Here is a 26,204-nt window from a genome sequence, read left to right as displayed (position 1 = left end):
GTGGGGGTTATTTCATTGCTTGGTGCCTTACTTTCTGAGCTGTAAAATAAGTACAATTATGGCTCTTATCTATGTTAGCCAGCTATTGCCACAATATTGAAGCCACCTTAGCATTCAGTGGCTCCAAACATAATTATTTATTTTTCTCAGTCAGTCTACAGGTTGACAAGGGGAGCCCCCACCAAGGTCAAGGATTCCCAACCCACCAGTCTCTTGTCCTCCTTGGACCATGGACTATTTAGATAAATTGCCTTTCTCTTGACAAAGAGGAGAAGCATGAGAGCCAAGCCAAGCCATGCTGGCACACTTAAGACCCAACATCAATGAGGCAGGGACTATGCAATCCTAAGTATCTGCTGCACAACAATGAAACTGAATATACAGTGTGGCAGAGTTGTTTTGAGGAATGACTGGAGCAGTTCATGTAAAATACTTAGTATGATACCTGATAAATTCTAAGTATTCAATAAATGAGTTTCTCTTATAATAATGATTGATGTTTGCAGTACAGGATAGGGAGGCAACTACAATTGGCTGAACCTCTACAGTTTGTCAAAGTAATGTGCTATGTATATTCTTTCAAATCTTAGAAATATCCTTTTATAAAATTCAGCTGCCATGATCACTGCCACTTTAGAGAAGACGAAATAAAGTTTCAAAGAGGCAAAACACCTTGCCCAAGATTAATTATATGGCTATTTCTCAATGGTCTAAATTAAGCTATGGTCAGACAGCTAAAATGAAAGCATGTGAGTCACTTTAATTTGCTTCTAGTTTCCAAAAGAAAATAAAGTTACAGACTTTACCAACATTGAGTATTTGAAGTTGATTCCTTGATTGTAATTACACAAGGAATTGTGTGTATAACCTGATGTGGCATTATCAAATTCTGTCTGTGGTTCTGAAATGCAGTGTTTGCCAGTGTTTTTCAACATTTTTTTTCCACTACATTTCCTCTGCAGAGACTTTTTAGATAATTAAAAAAAATTCCTCCCCCAACATGAAATTAAACACAAATAAATAAAGTTGAACTTTGGAGACATGCTTTCCTCTAGGAGGGCCACAAGCCATGATGATATTTTTTGCCCCTAAGAACCAATTTTGTTCCCTTGGAGGTGTCATCAGGGGACTTTTGACAATGTTCAGAGATGTTTTTGGTTGCCATAACTGGGAGGAGCACTACTGGCATCTAGTGGGTAGAACTCAGAGATGTTACTAAGCATCCTACAAAGCATAGGGTGGCTCTGTCACAAGAATTATCTGGCCTCAATGTAATGGCGTAGAGAAGCCCTGCTCTAGATGAACATCTAGGAATTGTGTTAGGAACAGTTCTGATTCAGCAGCAATGGGCTCAGGAATCTATTTTAAAAGCAACCTGAGACTCAGATGCAAGTAATCCATAACTCTACCATACAAAAACATGGAAAAATGCTGACATTCTTCATACTACAATAGGCACACAGTTAAATACACAGTTTTAGGGTCTAATATTTTCCCCCAAATTTTAAACTCAGCTTTATTTACCTGAATACAAAATTTACTATGTATAATTACCTCAACATTTGAACTGTTTTCCCAAAAAATAATTTCATAAATTAGAGGGTAAGGCTGCTTCACTGACCCTTCTTCAGCATTGACATAGACACGCAGTGAATCATTAATGGATTTCATGCTAATGACTGGTGGAGGTATAACAACTAGGAAAAAATTGTAAAGATAAATATGTAATTATACATCTTAAAACAATTTTAAGAATTCGTACCAAATTGAAAAATCATAATTTCAAGAAAAAAACCATTGGCTTACTGTATATTCCAGTATTTAATTTTTTCTCTTCAGACCAAAAAGATGTGCTATTTCCATTAGATGCTTGTACACGAAGATAGTAAATTCCTTTTGAGAGACGTTTTCGAGGAAAGATACAATATGTAGTTTTGATGTGTTCACAGTTAGGTATTTGTTGCCATTTATGTAAATTGGTCCCACGAATAACTTTTAGAAAGCCACTGTAAGACAAAAAATGTTCTTTAAATTCAAACACATTAATTTAGTAAGTATGAACTGAATACTTACAATATGCTGTTAGAGGCTAAAGACACACAAACAGCTCCCACACCCTCGGGAAACTCATGATACAGAGGAGGAGATGCATCCATCCATTACAAAAGAAAGGTAAAGATTGTTCCAGAGTAGTGTTGTGTGCAAAAACAACTTCTATAATTCCAGGAATGTTTCAAGATGGTTTTTAAATAGAGCCTTTATTAAAAATCTAATTATATACTCTTACAATTAAGAATTGTATTAAAGGGCAGGGGATATAGCTCAGTTGGTAGAGTGCTTGCCTTACATGCATAAGGCCTTGGGTTCAATCCCCAGCACTAAAAAAAAAATGTATTAAAGACAAAGATAATACATATTTAAACTGAATCTTGCCCCAGAGATTTTACTATATTTTATCATCTACATACTTGAGGCTCTTTATGTCTATTGTATCTACATGGTAAAAATCCCATATACCAGTGCCAACTGTGCTTATCTTTCCAGCTTCATGTTCAGGAACAGGATGCTCGTAGTTTGAAAGTGGCCATCATCACAAAATTCAGCCAGTAGTCCAAATAGGGCTCTTCCCTTCAGGAGAACCAACCAGTTGCTGAACACATTTGTACACACCCCTGTGTAAGTGCTGGAACAGAAACGCACGGTCTAGGGCTACACTGTGTCTAAACCAAGGACAGGCACCCAACTAAGGCTGGGAGACTAAGAAACTGCTGCTCAAACCAACAGCAAAGAGCATCTCAGTTTAGGCCTAGAACTGCAAGAACCTCCTAACTCGTTTCCTCATGTTGAGTGTCACCTGAGCCCATTGTTCCAAATATGATGCAGCCATACACACCTTCCTCAAACACAGACCTCATGTCCCAGTGGTTCACAAACATACACAGGATGGCCCACAGTAAGCCCCATCTTCTCCCATCCTACCAACTTCATCTCTCTCATGGCTCTTCCACACCTTGAGTTCTGCTCCTGTAGGACACCTCCCCACAGTGGCAGGCAGCATCTTAAGGTGGCCCCAATGTCCCTACCTCTGCACATATATCCTGTATGGGCCCCCACCCCAGTGTGAGCAGGACCTGTGAATCTGCTTTGGGCCCCCTCCCCCTGGATTAGGTAACATTATCTGGCAGAGGCATTTTACAGATGGAATTAAGGTCCCAAATCACTAATTGTGAGTTAATCAAATGAGACACTCTGCTGGGTGGCCTGATCTCTCAAGGGAATCCTTTAAAAGAGGGGATAGAGGTCAGACCCTTCCCCTGATGCCTCCAGGAGGCACCATGCAGACCTGTCCCGGGACCCTGAGCTGGATGAAGCTACATCCTAGCAACACCCTGATTACTGAGCAGAGGACTCAGGTAAGCCATACCTGGACTGACACACAGAAACTTTGAGATAAAATGCCTATTTTTAATCTGCCAAATCTATAGTAATTCACTACAGAGCAACAGAAAATGAATTCTCCACCAACCTCACTAAGTCTCTTCCTATTCCTCCGATTTCCCTCCTGCTGTGACCCTCTCTTACCCACTTATCCACATCAAGGCCTTGTTATTATTGGACCTCCTTCCAAGTGGCTTCTGTGCTCTCCAGCCCTATCTACTTTCACTTTTTTGATTTCTATAACTGCTAGAATTTGTTTGCTCTGCCCTAAGCTACATGTGACTGAGTAGTGTCAGCCGACTGCCGCAGGTTTCTGGACTCGCAGGCCTCCTCCTTTGTTCAACCTCTTCAGTGCTTTGTGCAGTGTGCCATGCAGCCAAGAGAAGCTCAGGGGCATCACCTCTCCTTCTCTATTCCATGGCCCTATTTTTTTTATATAGACATATTTTAGTTGTAGTTGGACACAATACCTTTATTTATTTATTTTTTATCTTTATTTATTTATTTTTTAGTGTGGTGCTGAGGATTGAACCCAGCGCCTTGCACGCGCTAGGGAAGTGCTCTATCACTGAGCTCTATCCCGTGGCCCTGTTTTTTAGCATGGATCTGAAAGTGGAGTAGACACAAAAGGTCACTGCACAGTCTCCTGGTGAGGCTGTGTCCCTCTATGCAGATGTGCTCCCTTCCTACTAGCCATCCTTGGTTCCAGGATCACAGTAAAGAGGAGAGAAGATGAGCACTGACTCCTCTCCACCCTTGTTGTTCCTCTTTCCTTCTCATCTTGTCACTTTTCTTTCCCTGCCTTTGGCTGTTAGTCCCTCTATTCTTCTGCTCTCAGTATTTATCTTTCTTTCTATCCCCGGTCTCCCCAAAACCCATTTTTCCTTCCTTATGATTCCCCTCTTCTCTCCTCCTTCTCTATTCATCCCCTGACATTTTCCAGTCGATATAAACTATATGCAGTTATTTAATTTATGCAGTATCAAGACCTCATCCATATTGGCTAGTTTCTACTTGGCCAGGTTGAAATCTGCTCTCTCACCCGATGGATTCTCAGCCGAGTTCCACAAGACCTTCAAAGAAAAACTAATACCAAAACTCCTCAAGTTATTCCATGAAATAGAAAAGGAGGGAACCCTTCCAAACTCATTCTATGAGGCTAGTATCATGTTGACACCAAAACCAGACAAAGAAACATCAAGGAAAGAAAACTTCACACCAATATCCCAGATGAACTCAGACACAAAAATTTTCAATAAAATTCTGGCAAATCACATATAAAAACGTATTAAAAAGATAGTGCACCACGATCAAGTGGGGTTCATTCCAGGGATGCAAGGTTGGTTCAACATAAGAAAATCAATGTAATTCATCACTCAATAGACTTAAAGACAAGAATCATATGATTAGCTTAATAGATGCAGAGAAAGCATTTGACAAAACACACTACCCCTTCATGTTCAAAACACAGAAAAACTAGGAATAATAGGAACATACCTCAACATTATAAAAGCTATCTATGATAAGCCCAAGGCCAACATCATTCTAAATGGAGAAACATTGAATTTTCCCCCGAAAAACTGAAACAAGACAGGGATGCCCTTTTTCACCACTTCTATTCAACATAGTATTTGAAACTCTAGCTAGACAATTAGACAAAAGAAATTAACGGGATATAAATAGGAAAAGAAGAACTCAAACTATTACTATTTGCCAATGACACAATTCTATATTTAGAAGATCCAAAAATTCCACCAGAATATTCTAGAATAAATGAATTCAGCAAAGTAGCAGGATATAAAATCAATACCCATAAATCAAATGCATTTCTATACACAAGTGATGAATCCACTGCAAGAGAAACTAGGAAGGGCTGGGGATGTGGCTCAAGTGGTAGCACGCTTGCCTAGCATGCATGAGGCAGTAGGTTCGATTCTCAGCACCACATAAAAATAAAATAAAGAAAAAAAAAGAGAAATTAGGAAAACTACCCCATTCATAATTGCCTCAAAAACAAAAACAAAACAAAACAAAAACCAAGTAAGCTTGGGAGTCAATCTAACAAAAGAGGTGAAAGACCTGTACAATGAAAACTACAGAACACTAAAGAAAGAAATGAGGAAGACTTTAGAAGATGGAAAGATGTCCCATGATCTTGGATAGGCAGAATTAATATTGTCAAAATGGCCATACTACCAAAATTGTTACACAGATTTAATGCAATTCCTATTAAAATCCCAATGATATTCTTCACAGAACTAGAAAAAAAACAATCATGAAATTGGAATTTCATGAAATTCATTTGGAACAAGAGACCCAGAATAGCCAAAGCAATCCTTAACAAGAAGAGTGAAACAGGAGGCATCATAATACCAGACTTTAAACTATAGTACAGAGCAATAGTAACAAAAATGGCATAGTATTGGCACCAAAATAGACCAATGGTTCAAAATATAAGACATAGAGACAAACCCATATAAATAAGGTTATCTCACACTAGACAAAGGCATCAAAAACAAACATTGGAGAAAAGATACCTATTCAATAAATAGTGCTGGGAAAACTGGAAATCTATATGTAGCAAAATGAAATTAAACCTCTATCGCTCACCCTGCACAAAAATCAACTCAAAGAGGATCAAAAACTTAGGCACTAGAACAGAGACCCTATGCCAAATAGAAGAAAAAGTAGGCCCAAAATCTTCATCTTGTTGGCTTAGGACCCGGCTTCCTTAACAAGACTCCTAAAGTGCAAGAAGTAAAATCGAGAATCAATAAATGGAATGAATTCAAACTAAAAAGTTTCTTCTCAGCAAAGGAAACAATCAATAATATGAAGAGAGAGCCTACAGAATGGGAAAAAATCTTTACCACATGCACCTCAGATAGAGCACTGATCTCCAGGATATACAAAGAACTCAAAAAACGTAACACCAAAAAAACAAAAAACAAAACAAACAAACAAAAAAAACCCAAATAACCCAATCAATAAATAGGCTAAGGAACTGAACAGACACTTTTCAGAAGAAATACAATCAATCAACAAACATATGGAAATATGTTCATAATCTCTAGAAATTAGAGAAATACAAATCAAAACTCTTCACTCTAGTCAGAATGGCAATTACCAATAATACAAGAGATAATAAGTGTTGGCAAGGATGTGGGGAAGAAGGTACACTCACACATTGCTGGTGGGACTGCAAATTGGTGCAACCACTTTGGAAAGCAGTATGGAGATTCCTCAGAAAACTCGGAATGGAACCATCATTTGACCCAGCTATCCCACTCCTTGGTTTATACTCAAAGGACTTAAAAACAACATACTATAGTGACACAGCCACATCAATGTTTATAGCAGCTCAATTCACAAAGCTAAACTATGGGACCAATCTAGATGTACTTCAACAAGTGAATGGATAAAGAAAATGTGGTACATATACACATTGGAATATTACTCTGTCTTAAAGAAAAATAAAATTATGGAATTTGCAGGTAAATGGATAGAACTAGAGAACATCATACTAAGAGAAATAAACCAAATACCAAAAACCGAAGACTGAATGTTTTCTCTGATAAGCAGATGCTGATCCACAGTGGGGTAGGTGGGGTAGGCAAGGATAAAAGAACTTTGGATTGTGCAGAGGGGAGTGAGGGGAGGAGTGGGACTGTGGAGATGGGAAGGACGGTAGAATGAGACAGATATTATTACCCTATATACATGTATGATTACACTACTGGTGCAACTCTGCATCTCATAGAGCCAGAGGAATGAGAAGTTGTGTTCCATTTGTGTACAATGTGTCAAAATGCACTCTACTGTCATGTATAATCAATTAGAACAAATTTTTAAAAAATTGAAGGGAGATCAGTAGAATAGAAGAAGGGGATTGGGGGAAGGAGGAGAGGGAAAGGGGAGGTAATGGGGAATGAAATTGTTCAAATTATACTGGATTATTGTGTGCACATATGAATATATTATAACAAATTTCACTGTTATGTATAATTATTTGCCAATAAAGAGGAAAAAAAATCTGTTCTCTTCAACTTTCTTTAATTTCCCACTAATGGATCACCATAAAAATTCAGCAAAACCACTAAAGAAAATAGGAGGGTTAACTTTTTGAACAAGACTGAAGTGAGTAGCTTGAAAAAATTTCAAACACTTATGGGAAAAGTGAGCTCTGAAGAAAAGGTCGGGGTCAAAAATCAAGCATTCCTGATTGAGGAAATAATACATGAAACTAGGGTGGGTGGTGTAGTTCAATGGTTGAGCACTTGCCTATCATGTACAAGGCCCTGGGTTCCACGGCCAGCACCAAAAAAAAAGAAAGAAAGAAAAGCTACTAAAGTCACACTTATCTACAAAAAGAGCCAGTAAGAACCCTAGGAATTAGAACATACCCATTTTGTAACAGATGAAGACACTGAGGCCCACAAGGTTAAGTCATGAGCTCAACATCAACCAGCTAGTTATGGGCATAGCTAGGGCTATAATTAAATCCCCCAAATTTCCAATGTGTCATGCCTACTTCTCAGTCAGTCACTGTAGGTGCAAGGAGTTTCAGGTAGCTAAAGTGGCAAGAAAGAATAATCAAAACACACTGGGAAAAAGGAAGTTTATGGAAAAGAACTTACTGGAACCATTGAACTTGAAAGGTCGCATTCACATATGCATAATCCCATTTCAGAATATAGTTCTCATTATCAGCACTGATTTCTAAATTTTCTGGTGCAGGCAGCTTATTTTCAGCTAGAAACCAAAGCATATATTAAATCGCATGCGATTTTACTCTAGTTAAAGAATATATGGCAAAATTTTTAACAGCATGGGCAAAATGATAAAAGGATTACATCTCATCATTAAGGTAACAACTAAGCTGTGGTGTACATTCACACAATGAAATACTAAGCAGCCATTTAAAAGACTGTGATAGATCTGTATGTACTGATACAGAAGTTATCCTCACCATATTGGGTTAAACAAGCAAGCTATAAAATAAACATATGCATCAGGATTCTCTTTTAATTTGAAAACAAAACCCCTAAATTACATCTTACAAGTCCTAAAAAGAAGTATATATATGCACTGCTAACAATGCTTACCTTTGGGAAACAGAGTTAGGGGTAAGAGAGCAAGAGAGGAAAAGCTCACTTTAAACTCTTCTGCATTGTTTTGATTTTTAGGAAAGAAAGTGTGTTAAGTTTATAATTAAAATAATAAACAACTCTAATCTCCCACTCTTGAACTTAATTATTGGCAAGATATCAAAGACTAGATATAACAGGATGCTATATTTTCACATTTCATTTAGAGGTATACCTTTTTGGAAGACTAACCATTCTACTATCAACTACCTCCCCTTTCTATGGATTTTGAGCAAGTAAAAAACATTTTGTCATTATAAAATATTTGGACTTTTAAGTATAATTAATTTTCAGTACTATTTATTTACTTGAGGCAAAAATCCCAAATAATGTTTTTAACTTATATAAATGCTGTTATAATGCTTTTGTGTTAATATCTATTAAACCATCATATAACACATGGTTCAGTGACTATGGGAAAAATTCCAAAATAAATATATTGCCAAATATAGTTAATAGTTCTAAAGCAAAAGGTTCTCCTTACCTGTGGTATTTATACAATATACTGGACTATAGCTACCATTTTTGTTGTACAAATGTAGTTTTGCTCTAACTTTTAAACAATAAGTCGTCTCTGGTGAGAGTTTATAAATTTTATCTCCAGGATGAACTGTTTCAATCCTTTCCTATAATTAAGAAAAAAAAAAGAGGTCTATTCTTCATAAAAGTATAAAGACAAATTTTACAATTAATTCACCTAATTTTTTCTCTCATATTAACAAAGGTAAAAAAAAAATGCTTACTTCCACATTTGAAGAGTTTTTCCATATAACTAAGCTATATGTAAAGGCTGAAACATCCAAAGACCACATAACATTGTCCACTGTCCCAGGAGGAGAGATGTGTATTGTTATTGTCTTATCTTCAGCTTCTAAATGTACTTTTGGAGGACCTATTTGAGCTGTAGGAACAAGACAATTACTATGACACTTCTTTAATGTCAGGTCAACAAGTACTGTGTCCCCAACAGAGCAAAACAGAGGATCTACACTCTCATGGAGATGGCAAAAAACTCAAATAAACTAACATATGAAATGCCATGTGCTATAAAGAAAAATAAAGTCATATGAAGGGATGAAGAATGGTTGGAAGTGCTCTTTTAGATATGCTAGTTAGCATATCTCTTGAGAGATACATTTGAGCTGAGGCCTTAATAAAGTAATGGAGTGGTCATACAAATATCTAGGGAAAAAGTCACCCTGGCTGAGCCCCTAGGATGGGAATGAGCTTAACTTTTTCAGGAGACAATGAAGTTGCTAGAATGGCTGGGAGTGGTTGAAACAGATTTGGGAGGAGGCTAGAGGCTAGATGTGAAAGAAGAACTTCGAAGCCTTAGTAGTCCATGAAGTCATCTGAGGGCTAAGATTAGGAGTACCAAGATGTGACTCAGGGGCTGGGGTTGTGGCTCAGAGGTAAAGTTCTCACCTCACACATGCGAGGCCCTGGGTTTGATCCTCAGCAAACATAAAGATGAATAAATAAAAAATAAAGGTATTGTGTCCAACTACAACTAAAAAATATATTTAAAAAAGATCGTTAAAAAACAAGATGTGACTCAGGTTTTAGAAAGAGCATCCTGTTAAGATATGAGGAGGCAAGGAAACCAGTAAGAAATCAAGTGAAGAATGAAAGTGGCTTGGTTTTCAGGCTGGAAGGGAGGGAAGTCAGGTATACTTTGAAGACGAATCAGAATGTGTTGACAGACAAGCTGTGTCAAGGATCACTCTGGGCTCTTGTGTGAACAAAGACACAGCTGATGTTAACTGAGATGGTAAAGACTGCAGGAAAAGAGCAGGTTTTAAGGGGGGACGGAGAGCTCTGTTTGACTATTTTAAATGTGAAATGACTTTTGACATCCAGAGGTGTTGAATAAAGGTGGTGATACAAGTCTAAAGGTCAGAGGGTGATACAAGTCTAAAGGAATGTGGCTGGAGAAACAATTTTGTGAGACAAGAGCATACAGACAATCGATCTGGAAAGCTATAAGATTACTGTTGGAGTGAGCAGAGAAGAAGTTCAAAGACTGGCCCCTGCAGTCTGACATTTAAAGTCTGGGTGGAGTAAAACAACTGTCAGTGGACAACCAGTGGGCAGGAGAACCAGGAAGGAGAAGTGCCCTAGAAATGCCTTCTATCCAGAAGAGGAGGTGTTTCTAGAGAGCTGTAGAGAAGTCCACATCCGTGCACCACCAGGTGACTGACCTGGAAGAGAACTGGAAATTCACCTGCACGTGGAGGTCGCTCGTGACCTTGAGAAGAATGAGTTTAGTACTGCAAGGAGGAAGAAGGCTCAAAGGGAAAGGGATGATGAGGGAATGGGGAAAATGAAGCACAGACAGGGAGTGCAGACCATTTTCTTTTGTTTGGTTCAGGGCTGTGCTTCTTTTTTGGTCTCAGGACCCCTTCTACTAGAGAGGCAAGAGGTGCCAGCTTGAGGCCAGCCTGGATGATTTAGTGAATCCTGTCTCAAAATAACGTTTTAAAAAAACGAGATGGGGAAACTGCCCAGAGGCAGAATGCTCCCAGGTTCAATCCTCAATACCACAAAACAAAACCAAAAAACAATGATAAACCCATACTTTGAGAACTACTACTGTAAGAAAGCAGAAAAGAAAGAAAGAAAGCAAGCAAGCAAGCATAAAATGGGGCCAGAGCAGAAGGAAGAAAGCGATTTAAAGGCATTGTTGTTCTTTTAATAATAGGAGATTTTACATCTTGCAAATCAATAGGTTTGGAAAGAGAACTATTCTGGCAACATTTACTGAAGAATATAATATAATTCGGATGGCAACTTTTACTTTTCTTACCTTCCTCAAATGGTATAAATGAGTAAACTTCACTCCATGAAGAAGAGTCATTTCCTTTTTCTGCTCTTATTCGCAATTTAACTTCTTCATAAACATCTGAACTGAGAGGAGAAAAGTGGCATTTGTTGACCACAATGTGTTGACAGCCAGGCAATTTCATCCAGTCATCCACCTCAGGTCTTTAAGTGAAAAGCAAGGGAATGAATCAGCACATGTCAGATAAAATAGCGTCAAATACATTTTCCCCTTACTAATGTTAAAGCTAGCTTAAGACATTATTTCCTCTACTTGAGTTCACGTCCTGTTAACATTTTAGTATGTGCCCTTCCACTCTTTTCCAATACCTATAAACCAAGCTACTACATATAAAACGGAATCATTCAGACATATAATTGATTTTTTTTTTTTTTTGGTACCAGGGATTGAACTCAGGGGTACTGGACAACTGAGCCACATCCCCAGTCCTATTTTGTATTTTACATTTAGAGACAGTGTCTCACTGAGTTGCTTAGAGCTTCACTTTTGCTGAGGCTGGCTTTGAACTTGCAATCTCCTGCCTCAGCCTCCCGAGCTGCTGGGGTTACAGTCATGTGCCACCGTGCCCAGAATATAATTGATTTTTAATAAGGTTCTATAATATAATTTTATGGGTGGCTGCATTAATATTTCATGGAAGCAGAGATATGCATAACCCATAAGTCAAAAGCAGATTTTGGCTGGCTTTGTAAAGGACAGTTGTATGACTTCTGGCAATTCACTTTCTGTTCTTGGATCTTCTAATTGAAAACTGGATTTGATGATCCCCTCTGTTCTTCTATAGATAGATTACCTGTCCTAAGGCAGACCTTACACATCAATGTGGTTTAGGGGTTTCCTTTGCCCTTTCCCAAACCAAATCACTCCTCTGCTTCCTGGTCTTCATCATTTCTTTTATTATACCACCAGAAACAAAAAAACTTAAAATGTTAGCATGAACAATTTCCTTCAGTGGAACTAGTCAACCAAAAAGGTTTTTACGATTTGAGAATGGATTCTTCTTTTTTAAAAGGGGGCAGGGGCTAGAGGTGTCACTCAGTGGTAGAACACTTGCCTAGGATGCATGAGGCCAAGGTTCCATTCTCAGCACTGGTAAAAATAACAAATAAATAAATATATTAATATGGTTTTGGTCCATGCTCACTCTTTATCTTCTTTTCTCTTTAGAAAATGCAGTAAAACTTTTATTAAAATGCTTTTGCACTTAAGAGAACTATTTCAGTAAAGGCTATCTTTATACTTTCTTAAAAAATCTTTATCATCTCCAACAATTAGATCAGAACAGAATTCAATGTGAAATGTGAGTATGTAACCAATGTAAGATTCATTCCATAAAAGCAGTTTCACAATGTAACTTGTGAAAGAGAGCTATTTTACTTCTCCTGTTCACTGAGGTCTTCTGGGCACTCAGAATAAGTGCTTAGCATAGAAGGCATCCAGTATTTATTGACTGAAACTGTGATAGTAGGAGCAAATGTGACTCCATTTTGTTTTATGACTTCATCCTGTAAAACAACCATGCCAAGTAGAAGAGTTATGACTGGGGCAAGATGTTTTTTTTTTTCCTTTTGCTATAGAAATCTTTAAGAACACAAAACTACCTAATGGGGTATTGTTTCTGTAACTAGGGTAACGGGGCTCTGTTTCTGTAACTGGGGTGACTGGGCTAATTGTGATTCGTTAGGCTTCCCTCCGCTAGACTGCACTGTCCCGCTTCTGTAACCTGGCTGGCTTGCATTGTCTAGACTCCCTGAACATCCCTTTTGCGGTTTTCAGGCTCATAAGGAGTGCCCTTGCAATTGTACGGGGCTGTTCAGGGGAACAGCTTTATGTTCTGGTCAGCCGCCACCGGTGTGCTTCAATAAAGGCTTGATTCGATTATACGATGTGAGTGGTCTGGAAGTCAGTTTATGAAACCCTGGGACGAAGCTTTAACTATAACAAAACAATGAGTGCTGCAGGTTACATACATCACAATCCATTTTAGATAGAAGTTACACACACTGATGTTTTAGTCAGAAAATTTGCAGAAGATGGGTTTCAATGCAAGTAGCCTGGCTCGAGTCCTCACTACACTACACTGCACTACACTACACCAATCCAAATGTATATTCTGACATATTTCGGCAAAGAGAGTAGTTTGTAAATTAGCAGAACAAAATAGGGTAAGAATACACTGAAAAAATCATTTGATGCAAAAGTTAGAGTGGAAGGGTCAAAGATTATGATGAACTAGAGCATCTGGCATAAGCAATGTGAGAAGGAATGCAGGTGTGAGAGCAATGGCCCCCTGCTCTTCATTATAAGCGTACCTGAAATGACCCCTCTATACCTCAGGCAACCGTTTCATAAGAAGATTCTGAATTAAAGAATAAACTGGTAGCAAAATTCAATTTAAAGAAAATCTCTGGAGATAAAAATGTCTATGTGCACATACGCAGACATACACATAATTTCAAAGCTGTCAGACTGCTATTCCAGTTTTTTTTAATATTATTTTTTAGTTGTATTAGACACAATACCTTTATTTTATTTATTTATTCATACGTGGTGCTGAGGATTGAACCCAGGGCCTTGCACGTGCTAGGTGAGCGCTCTACTGCTGAGCCATAATCTCAGCTATTCCAATTTTAATAATTGGAGAACCACAATGTCATGGCTGTGGCTGAAGTGGTGGGACCCTGGTTCTGAAGGCCCTAACCCCTTGCTTCTTCACTGTCTTCTCCTGCCTGGACAGTGGACCACAGTTAGCAGACAGAGTGCTGACACCAGATGAAAGGCCCAGGGCTATAGGTCCTGAGCTGGGTCCCCTTCTGTAAACATTTTCTCCATAAGCCCTGCCTGCCTACCCTCTTGGCAACTATGAAACAGAAAGATAGTACCAAGAAAGAGACCCTGAAACTTCAATAGAGTCCAACATAGTTTATAAACTGTATCTGAATTTAAAATATTGTGTATGATGGAGATCATAGGAAAATCTGACCATAGGAGGTCTGGTTACTTATTCCAAGACCTTGGATTAGCCTTTTTGGGTACTCTCTCATATCCTCAAGGCATGCTCTAGTTCAGACACTTACATAGATTTCACAGAATATCCAGAGCAGAGAAAGTATGAGGTAGTTGTGGGCTAGAAAAGCCTTTACCACACTCATCTCAAATCTCTTTTGCTTCAAAGATAAATTTGACTAAGTCTCTATTTGTAGAAATGGATTACAAATACTATGTAGACAGAAAATTTCTAATACATGAAAAAAAATGTTTCCCAAACCTGAAATTATGGTGATAAAGTTATAATAATATTGAGAGGAAAAAAGGAATAGGAAGGTGGAGAGAATCTCAGATAAATCAAAGGTGGATCAGTAATATAGAGGAAAGGGACTGGGGTGAGGGAAAGGGAAAATACTGGGGATGACACTGGCTAAATTATATTGTTACATTGTATGCATGCACAAACATAACACAAATCCCACCATTATGTATAATTATAATGTACCAACAAAAATATGGGAAAATCATAAATATTATCCACACCATTCTGGCAAATCAGTAAGTAGAGTCACTTACATTTGGTAAACTGCTGAAAAGGTCACATTCTCAATAGTCTCAATCCTGCTGTTCCACTTCAGGGTGAAGTTGTCATCCGTGATGTAGACCTCTATATTCTCAGGTGGCTGTAGATTTTTTTCACCTATAAAGACAATCAGAAACAAAATTATGTAGATGCTATACAGATATTTTTAAAAATGTTATTCTTCCCTTCACATCCGTAATTGAAGAGTGAATATATTTAAACAAGTATTATATACTTCCTCCTTATCTATGGGGGTTGCATTGCAAGATTTCTAGTGGAGGCCTGAAATAACTGAAGATGGAATTGAGCACTATACAGTCCATTTTCTGCTCCTACCTCTTTGTCACACACACACACACCCCTGTGGTAAAGTCTAATCTATGAAGTAGGTACAGTAAGAGATTAACAATACTAACAAAAATAGAACAATTGCAACAACACTGTAATAAAAGTTTGTGCTTTGGGGTCATTATTAAGTAAAGTAAGAGTAACTGGTAGACTATGCCGGAGCAAAAGTCCACCAAGGAATATGTTGGGACAGATACTCCTGACCCAGGCAACTTGCAGTGATACTTCATTACAATGTTCTAAGTGACACACAATTTCAAGCTTATAAACTGCTTATTTCTATAAACTTCTACTTAATATTTTCAGTCCCTGGTTGACCATGGAAAGGAAAACTGTGGGTAAGGTGAGGGTGAGCTGCTATATTTAATAAATCTAAAACCTAATGTTTGCTTTCAGCATGGGAGTGTGTTAATTATATTTCTCCATCTGAGAGACCTGGAAAAAAGGTTAAGTTTTCCATCCATAAAAAAAAATGTGTCCTTTAACTGAAAAAAACTCTGGCCTCAGAAGTAATACTGACATCAGAAACACAAGGTTCAACCGTTTAACAGCCTCAGTTTGGTTTCACATCCTTTTCAGAGATAGATGCTTCACATATTCTGATGGAGAATTGAACAGATGTGATTTCAAAGTTGACAGCTGTTTTCAGAACTCACATAACAAAACTGAGAGACAGAGATGAATATTTGTGTCAGCTGAGCCCCTCAGGAACCTAAAAATTTCTCAACTTCTGAATATGTTGACTGAGGTTTTCTGTTTATTTCTGAGGATTCCCATCTATGAACCTTCCTTATTTTTTTAAAATATATTTTTTAAGTTTTCAATGGACCTTTATTTTATTTATTCATATATGGTGCTGAGAATCGAACCCAGTGCCTTACACATGCTAGGCAAATGCTCTACTACTGAGCCACTATCCCAGCCCCCTTTCCTTATTTTTTACTACTAATAAATATCTTTTACCAATTGGATTACCTCCTTCCTCAATTTCCCTTTGTGGCCCCTCCAATTTGCAGTGTACCTCTCTTCTTTTCTGATGACCCAAATCCTCCAAGACCCAGTTCTTGATCCCTTTAGAGAAACTTCCCTGAACACTGCGGCTCATGTTGATCTTGCTGTTCTCTTACACTCATGTCATTTAATCTGCACCACTCAATTTCACACTTCAGTAGATGTTCTCAGCTCTCAAATACTTGTTGAGTGCAGAATATACTTTTTCCAATTTTAAAAATTGTGGTAAAATACACATAACGTGAAACTTACCATCTTCAACAGTAAGCGTTAAATATATTGATAACACTGCAACCATCACCACCCATGTTCCTAACTCCTTTCATCTTGGAGAATTGAATATCTATACCCATTAAACAATAACTCCCCATTCCCCAATGGCCCAGCTCTGACAACCATTCTACTGTCCATCTCTCAGATTTTGACTAAATACCTCATACAGGTGTAATAATACAGTATTTCCTTTTTTGCAGCTAACTTATCTCACTTACAAGGTTTTCAAGATTTGTCAGTGTTGGAGCAAGTGTGAGAATTTCCCTTCTTTAAAGGCTTAACAGTGTTCAATTGTTTATATACCACATTTTGCTTATACATTCATTGATGGATACTTTGGTGTTTCCACATTTTAGCTATTGTGAATAATGTGGCTATGAACATGGATATACAGGTATCTCTTGGAGACTCTGTTTTCAATTTTTTAGGGAATGCATTTGGAAGTGGAATCACTAGATCTTCAAATAATTGTATTTTTCACTCTTTGGAGAACCTCCATACTTTCTATAGCAGTTGCACCATTTACCTTCCCACCAACGGTGCACAAGGCTTCCAGTTTTTCCACAGCCTCACCAACATTTACTCATTTGATAATAGCCTTTCTAAGGAGTGGGAGGTAGAATCTTGTAGTTTCAACTTGTATTTCTTTAACAATTAGCAATGTTGAGCATATTTTAATTTGTGCATCTTCTTTGAAGAAATATCTATTCAACTCCTTTGGTAATTTTTGAATTAGGTTACTTTGTTCTTGAGTTTTGGGAACTTTCTATATATCATGGGTATCAATTCCTTATCAGATACAGACTTTGCAAATATTTGCTCCCATTTGTAGGTTGACTTTTTACTTTATTGATAGTGTCTTCTGTTTCCTTATCTTCTGTCTAGTCGTTCTATTCATTTTCAAGAGGGGTAAATATTGTAGTCTCCAATTATTATTGTACAACTGTCTATTTCTCCCTGCAATTCCACCAGTTTTTGCCTCAGGTATTTTGATGGTTTGCCATGAGGTACACAAATCTGCATAACTATTATGTCTCCTGGCTGTATTGAAGCTTTAATTAAAATATAATATCTGTCTCTTGTAACTTTTCTTGTGTGAAATTAGGCATTTCTGGAAGAAAAAACCTATATTACAATGGAACTCTTTAAGTAAGTACATGACACAGGCAAGCTCTCTCTCCTGAAAGGAGATGAGGCAAGGGTGTGGGGCTTGAGGTAAAGGCTGCCCCAGGGCCTTGAGAAAACGAGCCCTTACTTCTGATTTCATATATATATATATATATATATATATATATATATATATATATATATATCTCACCTCATAACATTTAGGGAAAAGAACAGCTCCCCAACCTGACTCATCTTCTGGTCAAGAATGCTGCAAGATACTACCCCAGTCCAGTGGTCAGAGTTTCCCTTTTCCCTTAACCTGCCTGTGCAATGTCCCCGCCAATGTAGTAAATGAATGCATTATTGATTTATGACTTTGTTCTGTGGCTATAAAAGTTCAAGTAACATTTGAACTTCAGAGAAACATGTCATTCAGGGTAACTTGAACCCGTGTTTCCAGATCGTGGTCACTCATATATGGCTTAGAATAAACTATTTTCTTACTTCATTTAAAGGAGAATCATTATTTTATGTCAACAATAGTGTGAAGTACATTTTTACTAATATTAATATAGATACCTCTGTTCATCTAAGTTTTTCCCTTGATGTTGTAAGCCTTCAAAATATACTCCAGACTTCTGAAACAGTCACACCAGACAGAGTACGCCGGTCCAACTGTGTGGGGAGCAGAGAGACCCTTTTGCTTTCTACTCAGTTATATTTCCAGAATCCCCCAAATACATATTTTTACCAACTGCTTCTCTGTGTGAAACACACATTTCAAACCATTAAAGGCAGGGTTTATATAGCATCATACTACATTTGTGTGTTTCAGGATAATCAGCTGGGCTTCCAGAAATTTCTTAAATATAAAGATAATTTACTTGGAAGCTCTAATTTTTAAAAATTACCTTTTATTTCTGATAAATTTAATATTGTTTAGCGTTTATTTCTACAATTATATTATTTCCTTACAGGTGGATTTATTTATTGTATTTTTACCACAGAGGTCCTTGTAGAACATTTTTTATTGGGATTGTTTCTTCTATTTTAAAGTTAGACATGGTATGGGGCCAAAAGAGGAGACCTTTTTTTTTTTTTTTTTCCTGGTACCAGGGATGGAACCCTGGGGCAGGCAGGCAACCACTGAGTCATATCCCCAGCCCTCTTTTGAATTTTATTTAGAGACAGGGTATCCCTGAGTTGCTTAGGGCCTCGCTAAATGGCTGAGGATGGCTTTGATCCTGCAATCCTCCCACCTCAGCCTCCAGAGCTGCTGAGATTACAGGTGTATGCCACAGTGCCAGGTGAGGAAACTCTGAGAAAACATTTAATTTTTTTTTAATTTAAAGAATTTAAATGGGTAATCAGGTCTTTCCACCTCAATTTTAAGTTTGATATTAAAAATCTTTGCAACTCTATCCCTTAACAAGAACAAATTTCTTTATCCCTTATTTTCTTAACTTGATTCCTATCCAATTTGTTGGAATTTATAGATTTTGTGCAGCCAACAGGTAGTAGTTGGATTTACAGGGGTTAACAAAATATCTGGTGGTGTTTGTAATATTTATAGTATACTGTTCAGAATACTCTAATTCAAGAAATTCTAGGCCTTGAGAGAGGCAAAGGAAATGTGAAGGGGAGATTCAGGGATGTACTCAAGGTTGCAATCCTTCTATTGCTAAATGAAGGAGATCCTAGAGTTAGAGTCACCTTGGCACTTGGGAGACCAACAAAAAACTTATTAGAAAGTGAACATGAACTTGGAGATAATAGTTATCAAACAACATTTCAATTTTCCTAGATTCTGCTGTGCATCAGCAATCTCTTCTTAATAAAATTTATTTTACCTTTCTAGCATGCAAAATGTATAAATGGGCATTTATTCATGTTTTTGGCTGCTTATAACCTTTCACACTAATCTCTTTTGTTGTTGTTTGTGTATGTTGCCCAGGCTGGTCTCGAGCTCGTGGGCTCAGGTGCTCCTCCTGCCTGTCTCCCTAGTTCTGGGACTGCCAGCATGAATTACTAAACTCTGGCCAGTGGAGTTTACTATTATTATGGTTAGGATCTGGAATGTCCCCCAAAGGGTCATGTGTTGAAGGCTTGGTCCCCAATGTAGCAATGTTCATAAGTAGGATTTTGGGAAGTCATTGCAATATGAGGGCTCTGAGTCATCAATGGATGAAAGAATTGAGGAATTCATATATTTTTAAAAATTTTAAAAAAATATTTATTTTTTAGTTACAAGTGGACACAATATCTTTATTTTATTTTTATGTGGTGCTGAGGATTGAAACTGATGTCTCACACATGGTAGGGGAGCGTTCTAGCTCTGAGCCACAACCCCAGCCCTGAGGAATTCATATTTAATAGCATTATTGGCAAATGGCTGAAGCTGAAGGTGGTGGGGCCTAGTGAGAGGAAGTGGTTCATTGGGGGGAATACCCTGGAAGGATAGATCTTTTCTCCTTCCTTTCTCTCTGCTTCCTGGCTGCCATAAAGTGAGCTGTTGTCTTCTACCACATCCTTGATGCCATGATTTTCTGCCTCACCTCAGGTCCAAAGCAATGGAGCCAGCCAATGATGGACTGAAAACCTCTGAAACCATGAGCCAAAATAAATATTTCCTATTTTAAGTCTCAGTGACAAAAAGTTGACTAATACAGAAAATTGGTACCAAGAGTGGGGTTTTTGCAGTGACTATATATAACCATGTGATTCAGAAGCTTTTGGAACTGGTTTGTGTGAAGAATTTTGAAAAGTTTGGAGATGTATGCTAGGGAAGCCTCAAAATGTTGTAAGTGGAGCTATGGCAATTCTGGTGGGAGCACAGAAGACCACAATGCTGATAGGAAAGTGGACAGTAAAGACTGTGCTTTGGAAACAAGAACTCTGTTGAGAATTGGACTAGAGGACTTTCATGTTCCATTCTGGCAAAGAACTTTGTCTACACTTTGTGTATGCTCTGAGCCCTTACATGAGTCTCAGTTTAAAAATGATGGGCAAATTAATTTAGTAGGGGAAATTTCAAGGCAGCACTATATTAAGGTGGCATGGCTATTGCTGGCTGTTTTTTGGTCAGTGACAATCAGGAATAAGAATCAGAGTGAAAAGATATGACAAATTTATTTTGGCCAGGAAAGAAGCCAGTGAATTGTGACCAAGGAAGGTGAACTTGCTGAAGAAATTAGTGCCACTAAAGAGATAATGGATATTTTGACCTGGACAACAGGAAAGATGTCTTGAAAGCATCTCAGGCTTGGCCAGTCTCTGCCTACAGCAGGCTCAGGGTGTAAAAGTATAAACTCCTTTGAGACAATTTGCTTTTAGAAGAGAGTACAGGGTACCCTGTACTCACAGGGCCACCTAAGAAGCTATAGCCCCAGGATTTGTTTCACCATGCTCAGTTTCCCAAGCATTAAGAGGCTGCTGCAGTCATGGTCCAAGTAGACCTGGCTACTGCTCCCACTGGCAGCAGACCTTGGCATCATCCCCACAGTGCTGGCTTTGCAGGAATGCAGAATGTAAGGGTTATGAGGTTCCCACTGAGATTTTCACTGAGTGAAACTAAAGCTTCAATGGAGACCTCAGGAAGGCACAGATGAGAGTAATGTGGACTATCTGCCAAGAAAAAGTGCAGGCAGTGAGCAGAGCCAGCCCAAGAAAGAGGCCATGTGGGCTGCAACCAGCAAAGCCATAGGGGTGGGGCTGCTCAAATCATGTAGCTCCTATCTCATCACCTGTGCCCTGGATGACAGACATGGAGCTACAGGATTCAGCGTCTGCCCTGCTGGGTTTCAGTCTTGCTTTGGGACCCATCCTTATTTTCTATCCCCCAAGTCTCCCTTTGGGAATATTTACCCTGTGCCTGTCCCATCATTGTATGTTGAACGTATGTAACTTGCTTTTCAATTTTTACAGAGAATCACAGCTATGAGTTGCCTTGAGTTGAGAGAAAACATTAGATTTGACTTTTGAGAAACGCTGTTAAAACTAAGGGATGCTTAGAGATGAACATGAGCCTTTGGGGCCAGTGGCAGAACGTTATGGATTGGATATCCCCTAAAGGCTCATGTGTTGAAGAATTAATCCCCAATGCAGCAGTGTTGTATTTAGGAAATGATTGAATCTCAAGGGCTCTTCCCTCATCCGTGGATTAATTCATGGATGGATACATATTGATGGTATTATTGGCAGGTAGTGGAAACTGTAGGTGGTGAGGTCTAGTTAGAGGAAGTGGTTCACGGGGGGCATGCCTACAAGGTTTTATCTTGCCCTGGCTCCTTCACCTTTCTCTTTCTCTCCGCTTCACTATTGAAATGAGGTGCTTTGCCACATCCTTCTGCCGTGAGGTTCACTAAAGCAATAGGGCTGGCCAATCATGAGCTGAAACCTCTGAAACCACGAGCCAAAACACTCCTTGTTTTTTCGAGGATATTCATCCCAGCATTGGAAAGCCTACACAATTATCTTTTTAAATTTGATGTAAATGCACACATACATCCATACAAATATGAATGCAAACTTCCTCCTACATTTGGGACAATTTTCTTAGACTAGGGTCCTAGAATTGTATTTATTTTTAAATTTTTTTTAATATTTATTTTTCAGTTTTCGGTGGACACAACATCTTTATTTTACTTTTATGTGGTGCTGAGGATCGAACCCAGCGCCCCACACATGCCAGGCAAGCGCGTTACCGCTTGAGCCACATCCCCAGCCCCCTAGAATTGTATTTAATAGGTTAAAAAGTATGCATATTTCTATGACTTTTGAAAGACCAACATTACAATCTCAAATTTGGGTTAACATTTCACTTAGTTTTGAATATTATTACTGCTCTGGGGAAAAAGAACATTAGCTAAAGATAACTGATAAGTAGGCTCTTAACATATAGGTGGATAGTCAAGAATTTAAATTGTTTGGCTTCTCAGAAACAGTCCAGATTGGTTAAGACAGAAGGCTTTCAAACTCTCAGGATATGATTTCCCACTCAACCAGTGGCTGACTGGTTTCATGCAGTTACTTAAAGCACTCAGATCTGTAAAATGAGGACAATACTTTCTAGGTTTTGAAAGCTAAGTGAGTTTGCATCTCTAAAAAACTCAAATTAGTGATTCGTATATAGTTAGTAAATAAATGCTAAGTACCTATAAATCATATTTTAATAGCTCTCTAGGCTAAAATGAATTTCTCAGTGCGCATCTTCCTTGAAGGTCAATTTACGTGAAAATTTTGGGGAAATTCTTTTTCTATTAAAGCAAATATGAGTTTAATGCAAATTTTTCATAAAAAACTTCAAAGAAATTATCATGAGTTGTACCAGGATCCTAACACCCATATACTATTAGTTACTATTTGTGGAGGGTTTAAGGAATACTATATCATGCACCACACAGGTACAGAGTTATTTTAAGAAAAGAGGTATTCTGACCCTACTACCAGCCTCAGAGGCCTCCTGGATTCCTGCGCTGGGATGCTTGGCCCTGTTTCTCTCACTACAAAATTTCCTCTCTTCTCTCGATTTTTTTTTTTTTTTTTTTTTTTTTAGGCGGGGGGAGTACCAGGGACTGAACTCAGGGGTACTCGACCATATTTTGTATTTTATTTAGAGACAAGGTCTCATTGAGTTGCTTAAAACCTCACTTTTGTCAGGCTGGCTTTGAACTAGGGATCTTCCTGCCTCAGCCTCCCCAGGCGCTGGGATTACAGGCAAGCACCACCACGCACAGCTCTTCTCTCAATTCTTAAACAACGGTTGTCATCCCCCTGATGCTAACCATCCCAGCTAAGTATTATGACTTGCAAGAAGCTAGTAGTGGCTTTTTGCATGTTTTTCTTTTTTCTTTTTAAATGGTACTGGGGGTGGAACTCAGGAATTTTACCATTGAGCTACATCCCCAGCCCTTTTTTATTTTTTGGGATAGACACTCACTAAGTTGCTGCAGCTGGCCTTAAATATGGGATCCGCCTGCCTCGGTCTTCCTAGTAGCTGGGTTCACAGGCATGCCCAGATGTTCTTTTATTATTTTTTTATTAGACCATGAGGATCCTGCGGGCAGAGAAATTCCTTCAACACTTATTTCACTCCATCCCGGGGCTGGGGGCAACTGTTTACTAAATCGAGGAAGTGCGTTTTAAGGACACATTGTTTATTATCAAGACCGACAGCAGAGCCAAGCATTTCTCCAAAAGAAGCAAACGCCCACAGGAGGCCCCGGCACAGCTGGTTTCCGAGGGTGGGAGGCCGGGGCGCGCCCCCAGGGCTGGTGGCCTAGGGGTGCCCCCAACGCGGGGCGCGTACACTGGCTAACAAGCTAGCGGTGCCAGGGCTCCAATTTGATTTTCGAGCCCACCTCAGGTTCAAGTTGAGCGCTGAGGCCCAGATCCCACACCACTCAGGCACTGGCGACCAGACAGACAGAGACGTTGGTCTCCCCCGCCCGCGTCCCGGCCAAGTCTTCCCTCTGCCCAGCCTCGCGTCCCGCCACCCGCCCTGCGCCCAGATCCCAGGTCTCCCACCTGCGGCTGCGAGGAGCATCCAAGGCGCCCCGGCGACCAGCGCCAGCGTCGTCGCGCTCAGGAGGGCGAGCATCGTCCGCGGGCCGCGGCGGGCCCCGCCACTCACATCCTCTGTCACGCGAGCAGTGCCGCCGCTGCTATCAAACTCCTGCGCCCAACCGTGGCCCGCGGATGCACCGCCCCGGCCTCCCCGGTTCCCCCACCCGCGAACGCCCCGCCCCTCCACGGACGCCCCGCCCCCGCCGCGAACGCCCCGCCCCCGGGCTTGGAAAGGAGGTCGCCCGGCCTTCTCCTCCCGCCCCTCCCTGCCGGCCGGTGGCCGCCCAGTTCCTGGAGTCCCGGGAGGCCTTGGCCCCGACTGCTCCGCGGCTTGCTTCCGGCGCGCCTGCGCGGAGCTTAGGGCGCGACGTGCGCCCCCAGCTTCCGGTCCGTGGCCGCGCGGGGCGGGGCGCCGGTGCAGCGGTCGCTCGGCCCTCTCCTCTGGCCTCGCCCGGGAGTCGCTGACCCAATGGTCGTGCTATGCGACCGTTGGGAATCCCCGGGGGACGGGGAGGTGGGGGCTCGAAGAACGTAGGGGTGAGGTTTCCTGTGGGCCGGGTTGTCCAGAGTGGGGCGCTAGTTTTCTGGGTGCGCGGGGGGCGCTGGGGAGAACTGGCCTCTGGGCTGGGGGTGTCTTGGAACTGCTGTATTAGCCTTTTTGATCGCTGACCTTTTTACCAGTAAACAACTACCCTGCCATCCAAAGGGTTATTGATCCAAATACCTTAATCACATTATGCTCATCAGGAAGATATGCAAAAGGATTTTAAAGGATGAGAGATGGACAACCAGAGAGTTGTTACTTATAACAATAAACTATCAATTGTATGGTAAAATGAATATTTGTAATGAGGGACAAACCGGTAAAAGGTGCCTGTTTTTAAAACCTCTCATGAGATATCATTTACATACCATGGAGTTCATGTATTTTTCAGTAACAATGATTTCTGGTAATCTGCTCTTTTAGAAAACCTTGGATTTTCACTTATCGACTCAAAGTTATTGGAGTCTGATTCTGGTTGTATCAGTGATTTGTTTTTGCTGTGTCATGGTAGCTAAAACAGTACCACAAGAAGACGTGGATCCTAAGGGAAGCAGAAAAGTCCCGATTGTGGTTATGAAATCATACCATTTTAAGAGCCTTTCCAATGACCCTTTGAGGCTTTCATCGGAATTTCCACTTCCTGTCTGAAAGTTCGCGCAAACTAGTTGGAATAGATGACATTTTTTTTTTTTTTTAGAACAATAAGCTTAAAACGACTGGAACATTTAAAAGATTTTTAAACATGCTGTCAATTTTTCTCTACTTTCTTTGGTGGGCAGCTAGAGTTTTCATAGATGTACGAAGTGTTTTTTGGTAACAAAAATTAAATCCAAGTAGAAATATTTCCAAATATATTTAAAAATGCAAAGGATTTTTTTGGCTTTTACTTTCTGACTATAATAGTAGTGTTAAAGGTTCTAGTAGTTTTTCCAATAATTGTTATATAAGCATAGTTTTGTGAGCCATTTGTTGAACAAATGATCAGTAAATAGTCTTTTAAAAAAATACATAAGTCATCTTTTTTTTTCCATAATTCATCTTAAAGTTGACAGCATTTGTATGGCACAAAAGATTTTCATGATCCCCTTCTTAGTACAACCTGTCTTAAATATTGAATTACATTTTAGTGACATTGAATTGTGTTTTAAGAAAATGTACTGTACGCGTGAGATGCCCAGTAGAAAGCATTTCAGTTTCAGCTTATTTATGATAATAATTCGTCATTGGATGGAGTGTGATGCTAGTTCTGTAACCTTAGTTGAGAACCTCCTTTATCCAGTTAAATTGATCCATCAAAGATTATACCTTCCTTTTCTGTAAAGCATGTTCTTCGTAACTTATTTTGGGATAATTTCA

At 39.4% G+C, this 26,204-nt stretch overlaps 1 protein-coding gene across 1 annotated transcript in view; it reads right to left on the bottom strand.

The window, feature by feature from the left end:
* Positions 1-24,430, bottom strand: part of Ifnar1 (interferon alpha and beta receptor subunit 1) — a 29,983-nt gene extending 5,553 nt beyond the window's left edge. The window contains exons 1-8 of the mRNA XM_026393587.2: positions 24,266-24,430; positions 14,992-15,115; positions 11,392-11,570; positions 9,329-9,486; positions 9,070-9,211; positions 8,076-8,190; positions 1,807-2,006; positions 1,555-1,697 (exon numbers count right to left, since the gene is read on the bottom strand). Coding sequence (XP_026249372.1) covers positions 1,555-1,697; positions 1,807-2,006; positions 8,076-8,190; positions 9,070-9,211; positions 9,329-9,486; positions 11,392-11,570; positions 14,992-15,115; positions 24,266-24,338 — 1,134 coding nt within the window. The 5' untranslated portion in view covers positions 24,339-24,430. The remainder of the gene's footprint in view (positions 1-1,554; positions 1,698-1,806; positions 2,007-8,075; positions 8,191-9,069; positions 9,212-9,328; positions 9,487-11,391; positions 11,571-14,991; positions 15,116-24,265) is intronic.
* Between the last annotated feature and the right edge of the window lie 1,774 nt (positions 24,431-26,204).

Source organism: Urocitellus parryii, chromosome 2, assembly GCF_045843805.1.
Source record: "Urocitellus parryii isolate mUroPar1 chromosome 2, mUroPar1.hap1, whole genome shotgun sequence".
NCBI classification, from domain to species: domain Eukaryota; kingdom Metazoa; phylum Chordata; class Mammalia; order Rodentia; family Sciuridae; genus Urocitellus; species Urocitellus parryii.
This window is presented reverse-complemented; position numbering and strand designations above follow the sequence as displayed.